This window comes from Apteryx rowi, unplaced genomic scaffold (assembly GCF_003343035.1).
Source record: "Apteryx rowi isolate R43461 unplaced genomic scaffold, aptRow1 scaffold_19, whole genome shotgun sequence".
NCBI lineage: Eukaryota > Metazoa > Chordata > Aves > Apterygiformes > Apterygidae > Apteryx > Apteryx rowi.
In genome coordinates this window covers 1,516,662-1,538,667 of record NW_020448196.1, presented here as the reverse complement: position 1 = coordinate 1,538,667, position 22,006 = coordinate 1,516,662, and the positions used below count along the sequence as shown (strand labels likewise).

Below are 22,006 nucleotides of genomic sequence, written 5' to 3'. Positions count from 1 at the left end.
CGTGAAAAATATATTTACCTTTTGGGATTTTATCTGTAGTGAATCTTAGCTATTATTATTATTATTATTATTATGTACCATGGTTCAGTTAAAGCACATTTATAAAAGGGGTCTGGAACTTGTTCTTTAGCCCTTACTCCTGTGAATAATCTCAATTATTTGAGGGCAGATAAGAGAGAGGTGCATAGTCTCTAAACAAAAAGCTTAGCCCTTTATTTTGTCTGTTTGCATTGTGGGTCTTTGGCTGTGTTTTTTTCTTTTGTTTTGTTTGTGTTTTTTGAGTTTAATTAGAAATTTAGATCATTGTGCTTAATTTAGTAATGCTGACTCTGCTCTCTCTGAACATGTGTCACTCTGTTTGCATCAGTATCTGCAAGGCAGGGCAATGTTCAGAACCTTAAGCCTAATTTCAAGCACGTTCTTCCAAAGCGTTTGTGTGTTCAGTGTCCTTACTATGAAACCGTTCTCCAATTCTTTGTGTAGATGCCTTACGCTTCAGTCTTGAATTCTGGGAGAACTGATTCCTTTTTCTGGTGTTCTGCAGCAGGACCAGTTGTTTGTTAATATCCCATCATCTTCCATTGTTGTCTCCCCTGCTTATGTTTTGCCTTCCATCAGTAGGTTATTTATACTCAAGGCATTGTTCTTTTTTGTGCATCTTTTGCATTACTCAAAAGGTTATCTCAAGTCACCATGTACTTTAGAATTTGAAAGTTATGTTTCCAAAAATGCCAACAAATTGTAGTGCAATGACCTCTTGCAGGCTTGAGGCCCCAGTCAGGAAAAGTCACATTTAACTAAGGAAGCTTCCTAAGGATTGATTGGATATTGCAAGTGCCATAGACGTAGAAATAATTTCTTTGAATCTGAGGCTGTAGAGCTTTGGTAGGAAACTTGCTAATAGTAACTTGCCTGAATCTGCTGTTGGATCATTTTGGGGAGACTTAAGCAGGAATTGCTGAGGTTTCTGTTTTATTAGATACTTGTAATGATGATGAAATCCCTGTGAGCGAGAAACCACGTGTATTTCTCTTCAGAAAACATGCAGTAGTTTTAATGATGGTTCTGCAGAAAAGCAGTGATGAAAACAATTATTTTAGGCTCCTCTGATACTTTGTTTTTATCAGTTGGGCTTAAACAGATAAATGTATTTCATAGACAAAGATGTTTCTGTTGACATAATATGGATTAAATTGAGATTTTTTTTAAGAGACTTCGGAGTTCATGTTATGGGGTTATCTCATTGCAATCAGCTGTTTGAATTCAATGTTAATTTTCAGGAAATGTTATTTTAGCAAATACTTATTTTGATTCTTTAGTTAAAGACAACTTTATTGCGTGTCCTTCCTGACAAGAGACTGTATTTAAAAAGTACTCAATATTTTTGGAAGTTTGGCAATGTGAATAGAAATTGTCCTCAGCTTATATATATGAAATAATAAAAGAACAACCCCCTGACTTACTCCCCTTAATGGTAAGTTTTATTGTGAAATACATGTGAGATGATTTCCTTCCCTCTCCCTCCACCCTTGTTATGATCCAAAGTAAAATTATGAGAACTCACAGAGAAGCTGAATTTTCTGGTGCTTCAGTGTTCAGATACATGATTGGAGGACAAAATTAAGACAGGAGTAAAATATCTTAAAGAGCTAAATTTGCATAGTGCTACAGGCATTGTTGTGTGAGGGAGGTGGGTGGCACGCTGCATCGAGTGAATGCTAGCAAAATTACTTTTAAGTTTATGCTTTATGTTTAACTTAAAAACAAGTGACAAGCAGTTATGTGCTACTCCAGGAACTAGTACATGAAGATGGAAACAAAAGTGGGAATGGAAAGCCTCAAGAATTTTTTTTAGGTGAGACAGTGAGTATTGCAAATTGTCACTTTTGTTGTTGTTGTTTTCTGTTGTTGATTTGTGGTTTGGAGTATTTTAATATAATGGAAAGACTAAAAAGGTGATTTTTTTTCTTCTTCTTTTTGTCCAGGTTTTGTTTGTTGGAATGAACTGTAATAGTCAAAGTCAGACACCTCTTATGCAAGAGATGAGAACACTTTGCCTTTGATATCTTCTACTATGATGCTAAATACTCTAATACAACCTTATTGCCATAGTAAATGAATTTGAAGTGCGTTTAGCAACACTTTCGAGCAGTGCTTCTCAGTGTAATTTACAGGATGTCAATGCTTGTAGCGTTTAGACATCTGTTTTAGTAAGTGCATTGCTGAAATAGGATTTATTTTACTGTCAAAATTGGGCTCACCCTGCCATACATTCATGTGCAAACTTGTAGAAGTATATTTACTTGTATTGCCTAGCTCAGTGGTGCTCAGCCTTTTGTCCCAGGTGGGTCACACGGACAAGGCATTTGAGTATGCTGTGTTCCCATCCCTTCCTTAACATGTCACTGGAATTATATAGCACTCATGACAACTGCCAGTGGTTCTCTTTACTTCAGGAATGCATTTCTGCTCATGCAATGACTTTGCATGTTGCAGATCTGGCCACTTCACTGGATGTGCACCCACCACATGGTCAAAAAGCAGGCATGCAAAAAGCTAAATAATATGGTGGGACATGCATGCCACCTCTGTGATAGTGATATGCATGTTTACTGTGTTCCTGTGGCAGGCACTTGTCTTCTGTTGAGTGTGCCTTTATTCTGGTCATGCAAGTGATGCACTTGTCATGACAGAAGATAGCAATGGGACTTCCAGCTTAATAGGGGTGTCATGGAGAAGCCGTGGAGCAGATGATTTGTTCTTGTTTGGACCCTGGCTGCAGGTCAGGTATTCTTGTCATAGCCTCTAGGACTCAACCTTTCTTAGCTGTTAAATGTGCTTTGTGCAGGAGAACTTGCTAAAGGGTTGTGCTGTTCCAGAAGTCCCACTTCCTTTTGTTACGAACCTGGGAGTTGTTGTCATAGTAGTTGTGGCTGGAGATAAAATTCTTGTTGTGCTAGGCAATGTGTAATCCAAACATTGATGAGCCCTGTCTTACAGACTGTGTGATCTGAGTTAAAGACAAGCAAGATTGGAAGGATGCAACACATTTCTCACACAGATATGGAACTAGTACACAGGTCTCAGACCTCTCATATCCCTCTCATAACTCTTCCAGTCTGGGGGAAAAATAATAATATGCTCTTGCAAATACATTTGTTAAAAAGTTCTCACTTGTTGTAACATCCTAAGCTTGTGAATAGTTGTACTGCGTCAAAGTTAAAAATTAAAATAGAGGGTATCTATTTTATTGTATCTTCTTAAATTGAAAATCAATATAGTATGCTGATAGATACCCCAAATAGCTTCTCTTTAGCAGAATGGCTGCATTACTTAATGCTATTAAAAGCATTTCAAAGAATTAGTTATCCAATATACTAATTCATTCCCTTCAGATAAATAACCATGGAAAAATGAAATATAACATCAATATGTAATGGCATCTGCCTAAAACTCTCCAGGTCTAGACTTTCAAAGTTGTGTGTGGGCAATACTCATGCATCCCTGATAGAGGATAGAATTTTTTTTTTTCTTTCTTTTTTTCATTTAAGGAGTTAATTACCTACTCCTTAAAGGCATAATTGTGAGAGACCCTACATGATCATGCTCAAAAATAGTGGATTGTAGGAAATGGCTTCATCCCTCTTCATAGGCTGTTGCATTGCAAATAGACATTCGGACATTACCAGAAAGCCAGTTTGTTTCCTGCGCAGGTGAATGGGATGAGCTGAGCTCCACCTTTCAGCCCTCGGGCTCCTCTGGTTGAACCAAATGTGCACAAGTAATACTGAAAATGGGCTGTTATTTTTCTCTTGCTTCAGGAAAGGGCTAGTCCAAGTGACTGAAATCTTACTCTGCTCATGACGCTGTTTCCTGGTCTGCTTCTGGAACAGTGCAGCTACAAGGTGACCCATATTTATGCTTCTCTTGCAAGGTGCCAGTCTACTCTTGAGCTATTTGCAGTATTTTTATAAGTGAACTGGCTGTATTCATCATTATTGCTATGTTATCAGCTGCTTGTTTTGAATAGCAGGCTTATGGGGAAGTGAATTTGTAATGGATTTGCACATAATTTGTGGGCACTGTTTGTTCCAAATAGACTTTTAGAGTTAGAGAATCCATTACATTTTGGAAGTAAAGCGAACATTTGTTAGATTTCCTCCCACAATACTGGTTGGAAAAGAGCAGCACTGTGCTTGTCTTCCTTTTTGATACATTATGGTTTGTTATTGCTATGATAGGAAAACACAAACAGCACATTATAATGTAGGCATTCCCTTTCTGTTTTTTGTTGTTGTTGTTGTGATAGTCGTCTACTTGATCTTACTAGAACGTGAGAAGAGTGGAAACCAGGATTGTGTAGCTGTGTAGTTTTATTCATGAAATTTCACCACAAGTATTCTGTGCACAGCAGCAGGTACAAGTGATGCTGCTCTGGTTCTGACTCTTTTCTATGGCATTGTCTTAGTAAAGCATTTCATTAATAAATATTTCTGTAGAACATGTTGTGCTGTGATCCTGACTGAAAACTTGATCAGCAGCTCTCCATTACTTTTATTATGAAGCTTTTATTAACATTGAACCCTAGTTCATGTTATTACTTTAACTAATAACATCGTGGTTTATGTGGTGGTCTTTGTTTTTCTTTGTCTTTAAGAGGAAATGCTTTTTATCATTGTCCCCGTAAGCAGTCCAAAGTACAGCAAGCTGCTTTACGCTTGAGAAACTGTAGCACCCTTTCAGAAAACGTCTGTGGCGCCTCAGATTTTTTCAGCCTGCTAACACATTCAGAACACAGGACAAGCAGCTTAAGATCTGAATGAGATTGTTCACCAAATGAGTTGGTGCAGCATATTAATTTGCTAGCACTTCTAAATGCCTTCAGTGTTGCAAGAGTCTGCAATGTCACTAAAATACCAAGAGCTTTGTTAGTTCTAAACTCCTTAAAAGAGAGTTTTAAATTCTTGTCTGCCTGCCGTAGCCTTGCCAGCTTTATAAAGAATTTCAAGATCTGTGTTTGAAAAATGTTGTGCACCCCATGCTTAGCAAAGTTAGTAAGAATCTTTTCCTGGGAGTATTAGTGGTCTTGGAGTTTCACTGTGCTCTAGATTTCATTGTGTAGCTTATTATATGAGGCTCCTATTAATGCTTTTTACCTAAATGGCAATGGCATTACATTGCAATGGCATTACGTTTGTGTGTTTTTAATATGTATTTAATCTCAGTGGACCATCTAGGATTCATGTTGAAAACACAGTTCTCTTTATGGTTAGGTTGACTAATATAACATTTTAGTGAGACTGAATACATCAACCTGATGTTTTAATATGTACTTTCCATTGCTCCATCTGATATTTTAGATTTGTAAATTGGTATTTAAATGCCAGAGTGGATCCAATACGAAACTAAATTATTTTTCCTCTTTGTGTATTAAACCAAAAGAATTTGAAAACAATACTCTATGTGGCAGTTTTTGGAGAAGAGGGATATGAACAGATTTTTCAAACTTCAAAAAGCTTTAAACTTTTTAGAAGGGTTGGGTTTTTTTGGGGGGGGGTGGTCTTGAAGACGGATGTTTTTATTGAGAGACTGAGCCCAGATATTTCAGTGAAAGCTGTCTAGATGGGTGAAGCATTATTTTGTTATCTGTTGCATCAGAACTTCAGTCCGAGTTTTATGAAGCAATAGCAATGACAGTCTGTTCAAAATTGAGAAGTGAATGTAAAGCTGTTGCAGCTGCATGTGCGCTGATGTTTAGGAATGGGATTTTTTTAAAAAAACACTTAGTGCTGTCCCTTATTTCAATGATATTGGACTTGGGCCAATGTGCAGTACCAGGAGATGAGACAGGGGAAAGAAATGGTCAGACTGGTGAAACAGAAATATGTGGCTTTTACTATGAGCTCTGATAAGCGCTCTCTTAAATTATTTAGAGGTTTTTCTTTCATGTCTGTCTAAACATTAGATTAATAATAATAATAAAGAAAAGTTTGTTTGCTGATGTCATTCCCACTGGTATTGTGAAGATGCACATTTATTCAAGCATTGTGAAGGCATGGAGTCTGTATCATGGTATCATTATTGTTATTATAGCATGTGTTATAAAATATTCACATGGTTTGTTTTGGAACCTGAGAACACAAGATTATTGTTAACAATAGCAAGCAAACTGAATTATTTTGCTCAGCTAGACTTGCCTGTCTAGAATATGAGCAGAATATCCCTGCAGAGGGAAGCAGTCCTTATCTGAAGGATGAAAGGATGTTGTATGGCTTGTTTAGGATGGTGAAACTTTTTTTTTTTCCCCCCTGATGCTGAGGTTCCCAAGTCCTTCTGTACTGGTCACAAGAGAATTTCATTGTTGGTTTGCTCTCATAAAACTTTCCGACTATCGTACTTTGAGAGGCTGGAGGTAATGCAGAGAGCCAAGCTAGAAGGCTTTTACAGTTAGTAGATGCCCTACTTACTTTCTAGAAACTGTAGTTCAGTTTATCTTTTTATTAACATACTGAACTGGAACTTTGTCTGTTGAGACTCAGTGTGGCCTTTCTACAGAATCTCTGTGACATTCAGCAAACCATTTTGTCTCACTCACTGTGCTGCGGTTCCCCACTTCTGCCTGGTTCGTCTAATGTAGTAGGGACTGCTCAGAGTAGGACCCTGAAGTAGGGAATCCTTGCTTCAGAGTAGGGGATCTTTTTATTAGGTGCATAGGCAGCATCTCCCACGAAGGGGGGCTACTGCTTAGACCTGAAGTATCTTTGCTGCTGCTGTCGCTTGCTTCGAATGGGTTAGTGGGCATTTCAGATTTACAGATGGTAGAGATAATTGCATTGTAAAACTCTGTAGTTCTGTTTCAATGTCATGTTTATAGTATGGAAACCATTTCTTTCTTTCTCCTGTTTTACAAAGCTCAGTGACACATGATCTCTTTACTGTGTTTGTATGAATGTGTGTTTAGTGTAATGGAGTTTACCTTTTTCTCTTTAGATGCTTATAATTTTCTCATGTCTCTTAGAGAATCTCAGATAGTGTTGAATGAGTAGCTCAGATGGCTCAGTCATAATCCACAGAACATCGTGGCTTGGCTGTATGAATGCTGTTCTATTGACTCCATTGCAAACATGAAATGTGTGTGGGAGAACTTTCTTTTGTATTGCAGCATGTAATTTAATTGTTTGTTTGGTAATTTGCCTCAGATTAAATTATTCGTTGTCACTGCTGAACAAATGCTTTGTGTACTTCTGGTGGGTCAGCATTTTGTACAGTATTTCCCCTCCTATATTCCACCTACTTCACCGCATTCATTTATTCTTGCTGGGATCTTATTAGTGAGAGCTGAGAGGGGCTTCTGTTCCAAAAAAGAGGCTTTATGCAGTGGTCATTTAGTTAAGGGAAATGCAATTACTTTCCTCAGATTTAAACTTTGATTTAACACGAGTTCACATTAGAGTTAGTGGAAGTTGTGCCACAGTACCTGAGGACAAACTGGATAGAAACAGAACAGAACTGAGCATATAACAATGAGTATATGGTCTCTTACTCCAAAAGAAAAGATCCTGGCACTTAAGTTACCAGGGAGTCTTTATTTGACAGTAGTGTGTTCTTTGACATGCAGATGGATGTTTCCAACCTCTGGCAAGAGATGTCAATGATAAATCTGCAGATTAGTTTCTGTTTGACCCTATTTTAGTTTGTTACTCACAAATTAAGTAAAGACAAAAGGCCCCACTGTAAAAAGTACTGCAGAGCTGTGCAAATCCAGCACAAAAAAGTTAGTCCCTTTTCTGAAGAATTTATCAGTTAAGCTGAGATGGGAAATGATAATAGACAGGTAACAGGAAAATGCTTAACAAAACGTTAGCTGAATGACTTTGTTGCTGTTTTCATAGCTGTAGAGAGGATTGAGTCATACTGAATTAAAAAATAAAAAAAAGCTGTGTGGCAAACCCCAGTAGATGGATTTAAGAAATAGTCTCTCTTTAGCTACTCTTTAACTCTTTGCTTATTTTTTACTTCTGGCCTAATTCCAGAATTCACCTCTTTTTTTTTTTTTTTTCCCCCCCTTTCTTTCTTTTTTTCCCCTATGCTTCTTGCTCTCATATAGAGCATATAAGTGGATAATACTGAGTTATGAAATGCATTTTTGAGTAGGCTTTGATAAGAAATTTTGAAGAGATCAACTTTGTGCTTAAAATTTAAGTTGGAATTATGCCTATGTTTGCAGACATTCAAAATGCTATGTACTTGGAATTCCTTCTTGCAAGAAGGGAAACTGTCTTTCTACTTATTGCATTAGATTTCCTGAATCATTCATGTCTCTGATTTAAAAAAAAAAAAAAAAAAAGGGAGTCTGAGATGTCTCCTGTTTCAGGAACAAACTAGTTCTTGGATCAGAGCAGAAGCACCAAATCTGATTTCTGGGTTATAAACAGAATGTAGTGGCAGATAGAAATACTTCAGGCATACAGTAATCTTATTTGGTCCTGAGTGTGAAGTGGCCCTTTAAAAATCTATGACTGTATTTGTGATGTCATGGTATTTAAGATATTAAATGCTTTTTTGAACCCCATCTGCAAAGGAATACTTTATTCTTTATCAGCTGCTAGTTCCATTTAATTTAGAGGGGGGAAAAAAAAAGAAAGGTCAGCTTGAGAGATTTTCACTTTTGATTTGAACTTTAGGGAAGCGCTGTGGGGACACATGATGGCGGGGGGAATCTTACTTTTTTGACTCTAGGTATTGCCATTGCTCCAATTTAAACAGAATTTAAAAATGCAGAAAGCATTTAATGATTCTAGGAGGCAGTCTCCTGCTTAAGCAAAATCATATAATTAATTTTACAACATTTTTATTTTCCAGCCTTGTGCATAAACATTCTGTAAGGACATCATGCCTGCAATGGAGGTTGGTAGTCCGTCCTCAGATCGCTTGACAACCAAAAAAAGTGGCAAAGTTGAGTCAAAGGAATAAGGGCTGCTATCTCTTATTTAAAACACAAAAGAAACAAAAACCCCCAAAACCAAACCACTTTGATGCATTAGCAGCTATATAGAAAGGAGAATCACACATGCTGAATTCCATGCTGAGTTATCTGACAGGTCATTTATTTAACGGAGATTATTGAAAATATGAGGCATGCATTGTTAAACCATTAATTTCTTTTTAAAGGTAGGCCACATGCATTACAATTAAAGAGAGAGATCAAAGACTTTATTTTGCAAGGTTTAACATGGTCACTGATTTTTAGGGGTTTTTTTAATATATAAAATCTATTTATATAGAAATAAATGTGTGTCTGTAGTCAAATAACTCCTCTAAAGACAGTGAATGGAATGGGATTGAAATTCAGGCATTCTTAAACTGTATGCTTAGAGCAGCCTTCATATTTGAAAAGATTTGATATCAGATTATTAACAAAATCATCTACTTTGACGATGCATAGAACCTCTTAGATATTATAAATGATGTATCCAGTATGACACTGGTTCACCAAGAAGTTGGGCAAAAAGCCAGTTTGCCCAGAATACATTACCACAGACAACTACGTTTTGAAGTGTTGTTCTTGTGGATAGTTATATTCCACTATTGTAACTCAGTATGATATTGTATAAGAGGCAGAATTGCTTTTTTTGGTCAGCAGGCTTGTTTATTTTTCCTATTCTAGTTATTTGTGCAATGAGCAGGAACTCTCTGCAGTTCATTCTTAATAATTAGTACACAGATGCCCAAAGGGAAAACTGCGTGGGCAAGAGATCTTGTTGATCTTTGTTTTAACAGCTGGTATTATTAAGGGAGAGCTTCACAGAATGGAAAAAAAGAGGATGAAAATCAGTCAACACTTAGTCCAATATATAGCCAGGCACCAAAAGATTTACTGGGAGTTGGTTTGAAAATTGCATCTGTCCAAATTATTTCAGAATAAAAGAATGGCTGAGTATTAAATCAGGGAAGTGGGATGGTGCTAGGCAGCAGTGAAAAGTTGCAACACTGTCAACTGAAAAAATCTTAGTGGAACAACAACAACATATATTTAGCATTGTTACCATGCTGCAACTCCTGCAGGAGCAGCTCAGATGTGGAGCTCAGTTTCTGGTCATGATTTATACCATCCTGGCAGCAGAGTGATACACACCAGAATCTGCTCATTTTCAAAGCTCTTGTTTATAACACAGAACAGAACAGTGAATACCTCTATGTCATTGCAGTTTTCAGTCTGCTGCTCTGGATACTGTCAGCAAAAACTGAATCTCTTTCCCACTCCTATTCCCCCAGGATGAGCAGAAGAAGAGGCTAGCATTGTTTTTCATTTTGTTTTGTTTCTTTGTTTTTTAAATGAGCTTTGTGGGTGTGGGTATCATTAATACTAATGAGAGAGTTGGAGGGATCCTCTCCCTGGGGCCCAGTAGGTTTCAGCAGTTATCAGCCTTTGCTTAGCTAACGACTCTGAGGAAAGTTATCTGGATTTTGAGGTCTAGATTCTGTTTTCTGTTTATCCCCGTGTCTATTAGGAATAGGTCCATTTAAGTCAATGAAATTGTGCTAGTATGAAAAGGAGAAGCAGCATCTGCATGTTTGTCTTCAATTTAAATAACATGTAGGAAGAGATTGGAATGCAGTTATTTAATCAAGGTAGTTGGTATTTCTGACCTTACTTCTGGCATTAGTTGAGTTTTCTTTATTATTTTCATCATTAAGAGCTTTCTAATATCCTTCACTTCTGAGTTGTAGTTTGTACGTTATAATGTACTTTAAAACAAAACCCTAACCCATTCTGGGATTTCTTGTGTGAATTTTATAAGCAGAATTGTATGCTTGAAAAGGAGTGTTCATTTCTGAACAGTCCGCTTCTGACACATGGTTCTCATTGTGGTGAAATCATGCAGTGCCTCAAACCTCAAAACGTATAAGCTTATTTGAGGGAAATGAATTGCTGCCGCAGCATGGTGATCTATGAAAAGTATCTTTTGGATATTGAGAACAATGTATTTTTTGTGAGCCTTACCTTTTTTTCTAAGAAAAATAAAACATTCCTTCTCAACAGTGTGGCGTTTTGACATCTAAGATGAACATTTCCTCATGTAGGAGATGTATGCAACTTTCTTTGAAGCATCTCCCACTGATACCAAGAGGTGCCTTGTGTGACGTCTGTAACACCCCTGTACAACCTTTTCAGGAAATCATTGGTTTGAATGAAAATGAAATACCGCCCATAAATCCATCTAGTGAATTGCATTACATGTTCACCCACCCAGGCCAACCAGGGTGTGTAACCGGAGAATTTTACATCAGAATCTTCTCTGTTCTAGGAAAGCCAGGCTTCCTGCTAGTCTGGTGTATGCAAAAGGACAGCCTTGTTGTCCAAAACTATCTAGTGACCTTTGATTCAGTTTCTGTTTCTTTTAGTCACCTATGGCTCATCAGCTCTGTCCTACTGCAATTCGGGTATTCACTTCCTCCTGCCTTCCTGCTCCCCAGAATTAATCATTCCCCTGTGTTGTCTCGCCTCTCGTAGCACCCATTGAAAGCCACTGCAGTACCAGCAACCACATCCCCTCTCAGATGGCAGGTTTCGCACCTTCCTTCCTGGCTGCTGTGTTAGCATTGTTATTTGCCCAGTTGCTATGGAGGGACCACAAGTTCTGCTTCACCACATCCTTTGCAGGATATATCAGGCTAAGGGGGAGGTTCTCCTCAGGCTCAGTTTGACTGCAGGATGGCAGAGGGTTTGGGGTCTAACATGATTTGGGCTGTGGTGGGGAAGGCTGTGTTTGCTGTTGTGGTAAGAGCAGCCCTGGAGCACAGACGAGGCTGCTGCCGGCCTCCTGCCCCTGCCTCGCGCAGCTGCTGCATTGAGGCAATCTCTGCCCGCACCCGCGGCCCAGCAGCAGGAGTGACTCAGGCTCCCGCCTGCTGCAGGAAGCAGTACAGCTCACGGTTTGAGCTTTCAACCGAGAGCTAAACATCCCGTGTGTGTGTGTGAAAACCTGGCAGCTGATGACACTGGTTGTACTCACACAGGGACGCTTCCTCCTGTGAACCGTGTGTGTCAGGTTTGCAAGGCTTCCGTAATAGGTGTTAAAGTGGGTCACAAATGCCAATGGTTGGGCTGTGCTCCCAGTGACCTGCCAAGCAGGCGGAGGTGTCCCGTTGCTGAACTGAGATACCTGTGCTGTTTCTGTGGGAGTCGCTCTCCCTTTCTCCCCTTCCCTCCTTTCAAAACTTGGTCTTTCTCGTTTTGCAGTGCTGTTCCTTGTCAGGAGCTCTGCAACCTACTACTGGGTTTTAGGGACTGTTGTGAATTGCCTTCTCTAGCGAGGCTGTAAGCTGCACTAGCATGAAGACAAACTCAGCGTTTTAGTTAGTGGATGATGGACCTGTGTGGCTTTACTGTAGGTGGGAGAACAACTGACCTCGCTCAGCATGTCTGCGAATTTCGTTTTGGTCTCCTAAAGCTGCTCTCTGAGCTGTATGCTCAGGTTGCTTTCTTTTCCGGAGTACTTCTTGTTTGTCATGAGTGGAGTTTCTGTCAGGACAGGATTAGGGTATGGCCGAAACCTGCGTGTGAGATAGCACTTCTGCGTAATCGGCAGGAGGGGTCACTCTTGAGTTTGTGGAAGGTGGCTTTTTGGGTGGGGATGAGTGTGTTTGGTCTCAGGAGCAATTAAGCAGGGTTGGTCTGTGTGCTGCACTTTGCTGTGCAAATGGCCTTGCTGTTGTACTGGGGCAGCGTTATTTTAAATCCAAATTAAAATTGACATAAAAATTAGAGAACTTGGTTTGCTTTACAGCTTCGGCAAAGTGCTAAAAAGAGAATGATTTCATGGTTGAAATGTAGATCAGAAACTGCTTAATTCCAAATGTTTATTGGGATAAGTAGGACAACTAAAGGTGAGTTTGTCTAGTGCAATAAAAGATAATTCAACATAAAACAGTCTGTTTCCACTCTTGATTGAAATGCACTTGGTTGCCCAGTGGTGTAGCAGAGAATCTTGGTTTTATTTTATTTTCTTGTGTCCAGATCAAGTCCTGAGGTGAATCTGAAAAGATAGAATAGTTAAACATATTTCAGGCTTTAGGGAGAATGACTTTAAAGGATGGAGATTAAGAGGAAGTGGAGGTGGGAGAGTAGGATGGATTTTTCTGAGGTATTGATTTAACTCAAGCTGAAATATTATGCCCGTTTAAGGTGAGAGGTCAGGAAGAATTTATTCAGTACTTACAGGATAAAATGAAGTGGAGCATGCAGATGAATGGGAGAATCTACAGGAAAAACATATGTGATAAATAGTTTTGTGAATGAGAACTGGATGTAGTAATCCATCCTTCCACTGCCCCTGTAAAACAACCATTAAAACCACAGCAGCATTTGAATGTAGAACAAAAAGGAATGGTCTCCCCTTCTCATCCTTAGGTATTCTATGGTGCTATTAGTTCTTCTTATCTGTGCTGCATGAAGCAAAAGGTTAGTGTCCTGTACTCCATTTCATGTTTAACATGCTTAACATGTGTAAACACAGATGTTTGTTTAGTTGTCATTAACTGAGGATTTCACTAACTTTAACCGACAAATTTTGTGTGGGAAGTTGCCTTTCATCAGGAGTAGGTGAGTCAACAGATGCTGAAGTGCTTTTGTATTTTCTTCTCATCTCTGCTTTCTGGAAGGCTCTTGCAGTAGTATTCTACAGTTTATAAATTTTTCTTTATTATTAATTTGCCTGAAGACTAATGTATTTGCATATAGCTTCATTGCAAGTCTCAGTATCTGTGCATCTAAATTTTGTTGTATCCTGCTAGCACTCTAGTGCCATATGGGACTTAACTGAGCCTGTGAAGAATTACCATCTTGATAATTCCTTTTTTTTAATTTTAAGTTTTTAAACCATAGAATTTAAAAGCAAAAGAAAACTAGGATTCAAACACTAATATATTTTTGATCTTCACTGTAATTCTCCTTTTTTCCTGGGGAAATGGGTGAGAGAGTTTAAGAAAAAAAAAAAAGGAGGGGGAGTGAGGGAGGAAGGCATGAAACAGGTGAAAATTAATGTTTAATTCCCCTATTTTAAATTGTATTTTTAGGAGGGTGGATAAACAGTTTTTTTCAGAGGAAAGAGAATGAAATTCCCCGCAGGGAGACAGTATAATGTCCTCAAATATTCTTAACCTTTAGTAAACACGGGTCTTTTATAATATTGCTGGATTAAAAATGTAGAAGGATTATGCTAAATATAAAGGCTTTGTTCTTCTGTTATTAGCATATGAATTTGCAGCATACTATCTTCCCTGCTTGTGTCTGTACTAACATGCTTAATTCCCTACTCCTGCGCTGCTACCTGTGAAAGCAGCAGCAAGAATGACAGTGCAGCCTGGTTCCTGGTATATTAGTCTGCCACCTGCATCTGACCTGAGCAGGTTTGCACAGATGACGACATGGTTAAAATTCCAGCAGTTACTGACAGTGTCCCAGGAGCTAACGTTTTGTTCACAATAGAAACCAAATTGCAGTCGCAGAACTTCTGCCCTGGCTGTATGGTGAAGTTCGACTCCAAGTCATTAGCCTTTCTGTTGATGAGTAATGCTTACCAAACATGAAGAGCACAGCAACGCATAAGCGAATGCTGTCTCACTGCAGGGAGCCTGCAAGTATAACTGAAGGGAAGAGCGAGCCCCACCACCTTTGTTTCAGTAGATAGTAATGCTGAAGCCTGCTGGTGACAAATTAAGGTCCCATCCATCATAGGATTTGTATGAGCCTTGAGTTGAACTATTTCACAATAGATGAAAGCATTCTTGAAAGAATAAGCATCAGCTCTTTGAGCTCATCTTCAAAAACCAAATAAATTACATTTTCTTTCTTTTTCTTTATTGCTCAGTAATTGGTTGTACTTCATGTTATGTGGCTTAGAAGCAGGAGGAAAGCTTTCTTTTGATGGCTAACTTTCTTCTTCCCGAAATGCTTTGCTTCCTTCCTTGGGGAATGCGATTTCAGCAGAACAGTGGAGAAGTGAGAGAATTTGCCAGTTTTAAGTAGCAGTTACAATAAAATGAGTAAAAACAAATAGGCATGGCTGTTTCCATTCCAAGCATTGTCAGTGTAGAAAGCTTGCAGTAGAGTTTCAAAAGGAATGCGTGCATGTGAAGTTCTGGGGGCCGTGGTAAAATACTGGGAGAGAATTAATGGAAATAGAAGTGAAGTTAGAAACACACACAGCCTTAGGGATGAAGCTTTCAAAGCCCTCCGGGTATTTGGATGTCCGGTTCCCATTCAAATTAATGACTGAAGTTCTTTCTTCTTTTGAGCTTCATTTTTTTAATACCTGCTCAAGAATGTGTTAAGCAGTGAACAAGTGTGAATGCACTGGGGGGGGGGTTGTTTTGTTTCCAAAGTGCTTGCAGTCAGAAACTCTGGTTTTCCACCCACACATGGGTCAGCTTACACATTCAGACTCCTCCATCGTTTGGGGAAGGCAGGAAGCGTTCGTACTGGCTAGCATAGCTGTCCGGGGAAGCCAGGGAGTCTGAGGAAGAAGAATACATTACAGCTCTGTGAGCAGTTTAGTTACCTGCCCATCTTGATTGTCAATCAAAAGTCTACTTCTCCTTTTAATAAGCTGTTGATAGCACAACGAGTGAGTCAGTACGAAGACTTGGGAGCAGGAAATGTTGAGGTTTGGCAGACCGGAAGGCCAAACGATATAGACAATAACATGAAAGCTATGGTGGGAGCTTGCTCTGATACAGGGCTCCGTTGTCAGTGCAGTATTTAGCTCAAGAGAGTTTCTGTGTGTAAGCCAGGCTCTGATTCAGAGGAAAGCAGAGAATGCTTCTAGAAAAGACTTCAGTGTTTCTGTTTTAAACAAAACAAATGCAAGGTGACCTTCCCCCCCACCTCCCCCATCCCCACATGCATAGCATGGGGTCTGGTGGGAGTGTTCTCCCTGACCACTGCGTCATGCTTCCTGCCTTGTTTTCTTGTTCTTCTCAAAGCACGTAAAAGCCTTGTGGAATTTGTTTTCTAATGCCATTCCTAACTGGAGGGATGAGGAGGCTGCACAAACAAACAGGAGAATGTGCAGATTGAAATCCAAAGCTGAGACAGCAGTTCTTGAAGGTACCTGAGCCAGCTTCCAGCTGGTGCCTGACCCTGTGTAGCTGTAGTGGCACACTTTACCTGCTGAATGTGTATCCAGCCTTTGGCAAGGATGGTGCACTGTGTGCTGCTGTGATTAGACTGCTCCTGATTTCAGAGCAAGCTCCTTCAGAGCTAGGACAGAGAAATCTTCAAGTTGCGCTCTTACTCCTTTTTTAAGGTAGATGCATCCCTAGCCATCAGCCTCTTACTGGTCCTCAGTGGGACATTGATACTTTATTGATCTTTGTTTTTGAAAATCCTCCTGGAGTTTTACAGTTTGAGTACAAAAAGCTTATTGCACGCAGTGCTGCAAGTGCTTAGGTTAACCAAGGTGCTGATTTACCTGCTAGTGTTGCCCTCGTCATGATTTCTTTTCTGCTGGGATTAATATCAATTAAGAAATTGTTTTGAGCTATGAAATGATTCTGGAGTTCAGTGAAAATTTCAATGAAACATAGTACTGGAGTATAGGGGGTTTGAAGAACTTCACTCAGTTTTCTAGTAGGCTGCTTTTAAGAAATTTTGGATGCATAGAACAGTCTGTTGTGCAAACAGATGAAAGTGCTATTGTTTGGGCAACTAAAACTAGACCAAATTGCTACGAAGAAGCTAAGTTGTTTGTTTGTTTTAACTTTCAGATTCCAAATGATAACACACTTCCATAATAAACTTTGCTGGAAATTTTAAAGATTTTTTAAAAATGACTTTAATATGTTGATTGCTTCAAGGTATTGTTGCTAACTGCTCTTCAAATCTCCTTTTTCACAAGCTCAGTTTCTGCATTTACTGTGTGTACCACAGACTCTGGGATTGCATGATTTAAAGGTTACGCTTTTCGATCAAAGCGTTCCGTACTCTCTTTTGTCCCATGCCTCATTAGCTTTAACATACAGCCTTTGCCTGCCTTCAGCTATGAAATTTGGGCATGTGAGTGTTGGGGTCCTCTCTCTGGCTGCAGTGTCTTTCCCTTAGAATCTCATGCTCAGCAAGCAAAGCTGTTCCCAGTTTTACTGACCTCTGTTTATCCACAGTGCATCCTTAAGAAACATGAAAAAGAGAACCGAAAACAGAGAACTGACCCCAATATAAAAACATCAACTGTGGGGCGTTGGCTGTTTAGTGAAATGGCACTCTGGACAAAACCGTTCAATGCCCAGAAAATGGCAGAAACTCCTATATTTAGCAAAAACTACAGAAAGGAGCTAAATTTTGACTCATCTTTGTGATAGTGGAGGTCAGCGCTTGCGTTTTATGTAGTTAAGGCTCTTCTGGTTACAGCTCAGTGCAGGGCAAGTGTCTTTGTTCACTTTTATAAATAGAAAGTTAGCATCTTCTCATGGTTAGTCTGTCAGACAGCTGCACCACTGTGCATTCACCTCTGCACTGCACATCATGGAGTTTTCTTTCTCCAAACTTGACTTTGTCAGGCCGCTGAAACAGCCCTGCAGACTGATCTATGGGATAACAGATCAAACAGAGTCAGCCACCTGGGGCCATTTTCAGGTTTTTTTTCATATTCTGATCTAAATAATGCTCTGAAAATACAGGCAGGGGTGGTGGGTGGTGGTGAGAGAGATTTGTACTTTTAGAGATTTTTGTTTAACAAATAGAACCATAGACAAGCCATCACCAAGACTGCTTTTTAAGGATGAATCTGCTCTATCTTTCTGTACAGTCAGCACGGTTTTAGTTCTTTCAAAGGGCAAAATCTCCCTGAAAGGCATTCAACCCTAATGGGAAACTCTGACCTTTCCCCTTTGGATAGGGTTACAGAAAGATGCTAAGTTACTTTCTTGCTATTAGTGTGGTGTATCTGATAAGGGTGGTGCAACTTGCTTAGAGGAACGAAGGGAGTTGATTTCCCTCTCTGAGACTTTTCTTCACAAAGTTGGGGCAGGTGGAGGTGTGAATACATGTAAAGGGGGGTAATTGGCTGCCTGGTGGGGTATTTATTTTGTGTGCATATGTTTATGTTAAATAATGTAGGTTGCGGAAGGGAAGGTTTTTGGATTAGCTATGAGTCCTCTTTATCAGAAATCTTAAAGGCCATCTGTGCACTGCTTGCTTGACGCCAGCACAATCTGAGAGATTTAGAGGTTGTATATTTGAAACTGGGAGCAGAAGGTGACTCTTTGTGCTGGAATTGTACTACAGACAGCACACCGTGTTTCTTCACAGATTTCTCCTCTTCCCAGACGATTCAGATCAGGATGTTACCGTGTCATCTTTGTATTCTTCCCAGCTGTGAAATTGTCTGAAATAAGGGTTTGTCTATATGCAAATACGTACGGGCTTAGTACGCATCTTCCCTTTCTGCAGAAGGCATACATCCTCTTTATATCTGAAAGATGTTACTTTGGTTTAAGGGTGACTTATTTTGCTGGACGTCAGGATTTTATTTGGTGTACTTTGAATCTTTTCCAGTTGGCCTTAACTGTTTTTTCTTAGTTCCTGGCGCATGGGTCTTAGAAGTTCTTTACTATTTCTGTAACTTTACGCTATTGCCCTTTTGCTGTACTCCCCCCAGTGCCTCTTTAGTTGACTAAAGCTAACTTCATTTAAACTGAAGCCTGGTCTGGTTTGCTTGAACTGGTTTAAAATCGTCCTTGTGTTAAACCAGGGCAAACTTGCAGATGCACAAACCCTGTGTGTCCTATTCCTTGCATTCTGCCTGCTGTTTTAACTCGCTTCGTGGTAGAATTTTGCAAGTTTTCCTTCAATGTGGTTCTGATTTCTTCCCATCAAAATACAGCTAGGACAGTTCCGTTAGCAAGTAGCAGCTTCTGTATGCGTGATTATTTTGTCTTGTGCTGGTAGGATCTCTCCTGATAGCAATCTGGTTTACATTCAGAGACAGATCTGTTACAACGCACAAAGTGGTGTTTGCTTAGAGGCAACAGATTCATGTACTAGGCTTTGTAGTTGTCTTCTCTGTATTTCTGTTCTGTGAATCTGAGGAAGTGGGTTTATACTGGTTTGATGATATTTGATGATAGCTCTACAGACTGAAAGTCGCAGCACCAAATCTTTGGCCGATGGAAAGAAGCATCACATCTGTCAGAAGTTTGAGTTAGAGCAGCTAAGCATCTGCCCGAATCTATTGCTGTGTACAGATTTTGGAAGACATTGTAAATCTAACCTCTGTACTGCAGATGTACAAAGCTATATTTAACATTCCACGTGAAACAAAGTGACCTGATGCAAAATAAGTCAGGCTGATAGTAAAGACCTAGTTTACATCATGCTTCTGTCAAGATAAGTATTTGGTATATCACAATTTAACACATTTCAAATATTGTAGAAACCTGAACTTTGGAAATGCTGTATGGTATAGATGAATGTGGAATTTGAGTGCTGTTGAAGTAACTAAATTGAAAAAAAGTAAGATAATCTTAAGTAATTCTACTACTAATAAGTAGTTGGCTTGGATAATTAATCTGGATTTTAGGGTTGCTTAATTTCTTCTGGCATTTGGAAATCCCAGACTGACTTGTGGAATGCTCTTGATTGAAGAAGATTTCAATGAAAGCATGTGTGACTGTTTTTGAGGGCAGCAATATTTTGAAGAACAAAGTAGCATCTGTATATAAATGGAGATAGACAAGAAGACTTACTGTAAACATAGCTAACATCATTTTTTGTGATATCATTTGTTAGCATGTTTTCTATTTTAGAAACAAACATGAGGCTGTAGGGGAAGTAAATTCTGTTCTGTGGAAAGATGTTTAGCTGTTCTAAACAATATTTTAAAGCATGACGCTGACAAGTCTTAAGTATAAACCTGTATTTTTCAGCCTAAAATCAGAATTATTAAGTAGGAGTAGGCCTCAAATTCATGGGATTTATATTATCTTTTCAGAATAAAATAAAATGCTGGTGAGAGTTTCCATTTCTTATCTTCTGTTTAAGTATGTCTTTATATTAGAAATATTGCATTCGGTGGAATTGCCAGGATTTCTGAAATGAAATTGGTTCAGAAATGAGGAATGAAGAATGTTGCTGAATTGGTCTCATATTGAAAGATAGACTTCAGTTGATTAAAAAAACCTATGCTTCAAAAAGTTCTAACTATAATAGTGGAAAATATTAGCACATTCTTTATGGTGATGTGCACTTTGGAAAATTTTTAAGTTATCTCTAAGCTCAGTGAGACTAAACTTTTTTTTTTTTTTTTTTTTTTTTTTTTTTTTTTTTTTTTTGATTCATTGCAGGACCAGTTTGACAACTTAGAAAAACACACGCAGTGGGGTATTGATGTTCTGGAAAAATACGTCAAGTTTGTAAAAGAAAGAACAGAGATTGAACTCAGCTATGCAAAACAGCTTAGGTAAGTTGAAATAAAAAGTTCAGGACTGTGAATTGTATCTGTTTAGTCCCTAAATCTACTCAGGCCCATCTGTAAGCTCCCCATTTCTTTGATGGCAATTCATTTGGTTTATAAAGATTGCTTTTAGCTGGAGAATAACTTTCATTTAGAGAACAGAAAGCTAAAATTAATTAAAGATACTGTTCTTTTATTATCCCTGCTAACAAATCATACGCTTTGTAAAAGAAACTTATTTAGGTGACTGAGTAGCATACTAGGGCTTATTCATGATTTGCTCATGGTTAATGGCTAAGGTTTTGAGGGTTTTTTTTCATTGCAACTTTTTCCATGAAATTGGGACTGCACAAAGGAGCCAAGGGGTTTAGGAATTCAACAGAATATTTAACAGCAAATTATCTTAAAGTTTAGGGTTTGCATTCATAAGAGAGGCTCTTGTTGTACAGGTGCTGGAGAAACTGCAGGTCAAAAAGTCAGTCTCCGCCCTTAGAAACTTAGTCAATATAATTAGCCAGATTGCAGCATATGATTTGATTTTTGACAGCTGTGTAATCTTGCTACTGTTGTTGTGATGTGTCTACTGAACAGAGCAGAGATCCTGTGTGTTTATCTCAAGTAGCTAAATTACTGGAAATTCCCGATAGGTATTTTCTACTTTTTTGGTTGGACCATCAAGCTCAAGGTAAGAATACAAATAATGTGATCCAGACCCCAAAAATGAATGACTCGAGGTCAGATCCAGTGTAAATGGGGAAGGAGGGGGAGGGAAGAGGAGCTAAGAACGCTCCCACAGCGGGTAGTCCTGCCCTACTTTCCCAAGTGGGGTGGAAGAAATGGGGCCTGAACAGGGATTAGGACTGCGTATTGTGGCCTCTCCTGCTGCTGTGGAGAGAGGCCATGGTGCAATACGGCTGGCAGTTGCTAGTTCCAGGGTGATAAGGCAGAAGTGATGGAGGAGGAGATGGATGGTAACTGGGGAGGGGAGTGCAGGGCTAAAGCTTCTTAGCCCCTCCTGTACCTTTTTCTACTTGATTGTATACACAGAGCTCCTCCCTTCTTCCCAGTATTTATAGAGATTGAGACTTGAGATTCCAGTTGATCTCTGTATACCTAAACACAATGTCCATGGAGGGGAAAAAAGATCGGACAGAATTTTTGATGCTTCTGTTAGAGTTGCTTTTGAGATGCACAGTGACCTATTATTTACACAGAGCTGGTATGTTGCTAAACCCCTGCTTTTATGGTTATGTGCTTTCTCGGGGGAATGCCCCAAGGATTCCCCGGGGGGTTCTGCTACAGACAAGCAGGAAATAGAAGATGAGTTGTGTAGGAACAAATCACTCACATCCTATGGCAATGAGAAGAGATTGAATTACAGAGGCAGAGTGAACTGAAATAGTTTGAGTGGATTGGGAAACTCCAACAGAGTATCTGTGTGATTTGGTCTATCTAATGAAACATATCTTAGACCCACTGAATTTATTGAGATGGTGGATTTTAAGTGTGAAGAGTTTAATTAAGGAAGACCCCCCAAAAAATTTAAGGAAAGT

At 39.2% G+C, this 22,006-nt stretch overlaps 1 protein-coding gene across 14 annotated transcripts in view; it reads left to right on the top strand.

Moving 5' to 3' along the window:
* FNBP1 (formin binding protein 1) overlaps positions 1–22,006 on the top strand; it is a 116,696-nt gene that overhangs the window by 18,227 nt on the left and 76,463 nt on the right. For 7 of the 14 annotated variants that reach the window (XM_026062171.1, XM_026062173.1, XM_026062174.1 and 4 more), the window contains exons 1-2: positions 17,525–17,635; positions 20,344–20,459. In XM_026062171.1, the coding sequence (XP_025917956.1) occupies positions 17,525–17,635; positions 20,344–20,459 (227 nt within the window). Of the gene's footprint in view, positions 1–3,845; positions 3,906–8,877; positions 8,908–17,524; positions 17,636–20,343; positions 20,460–22,006 lie in introns of those variants that run through there. The other 7 variants (XM_026062179.1, XM_026062181.1, XM_026062182.1 and 4 more) reach the window with 3 other exon arrangements.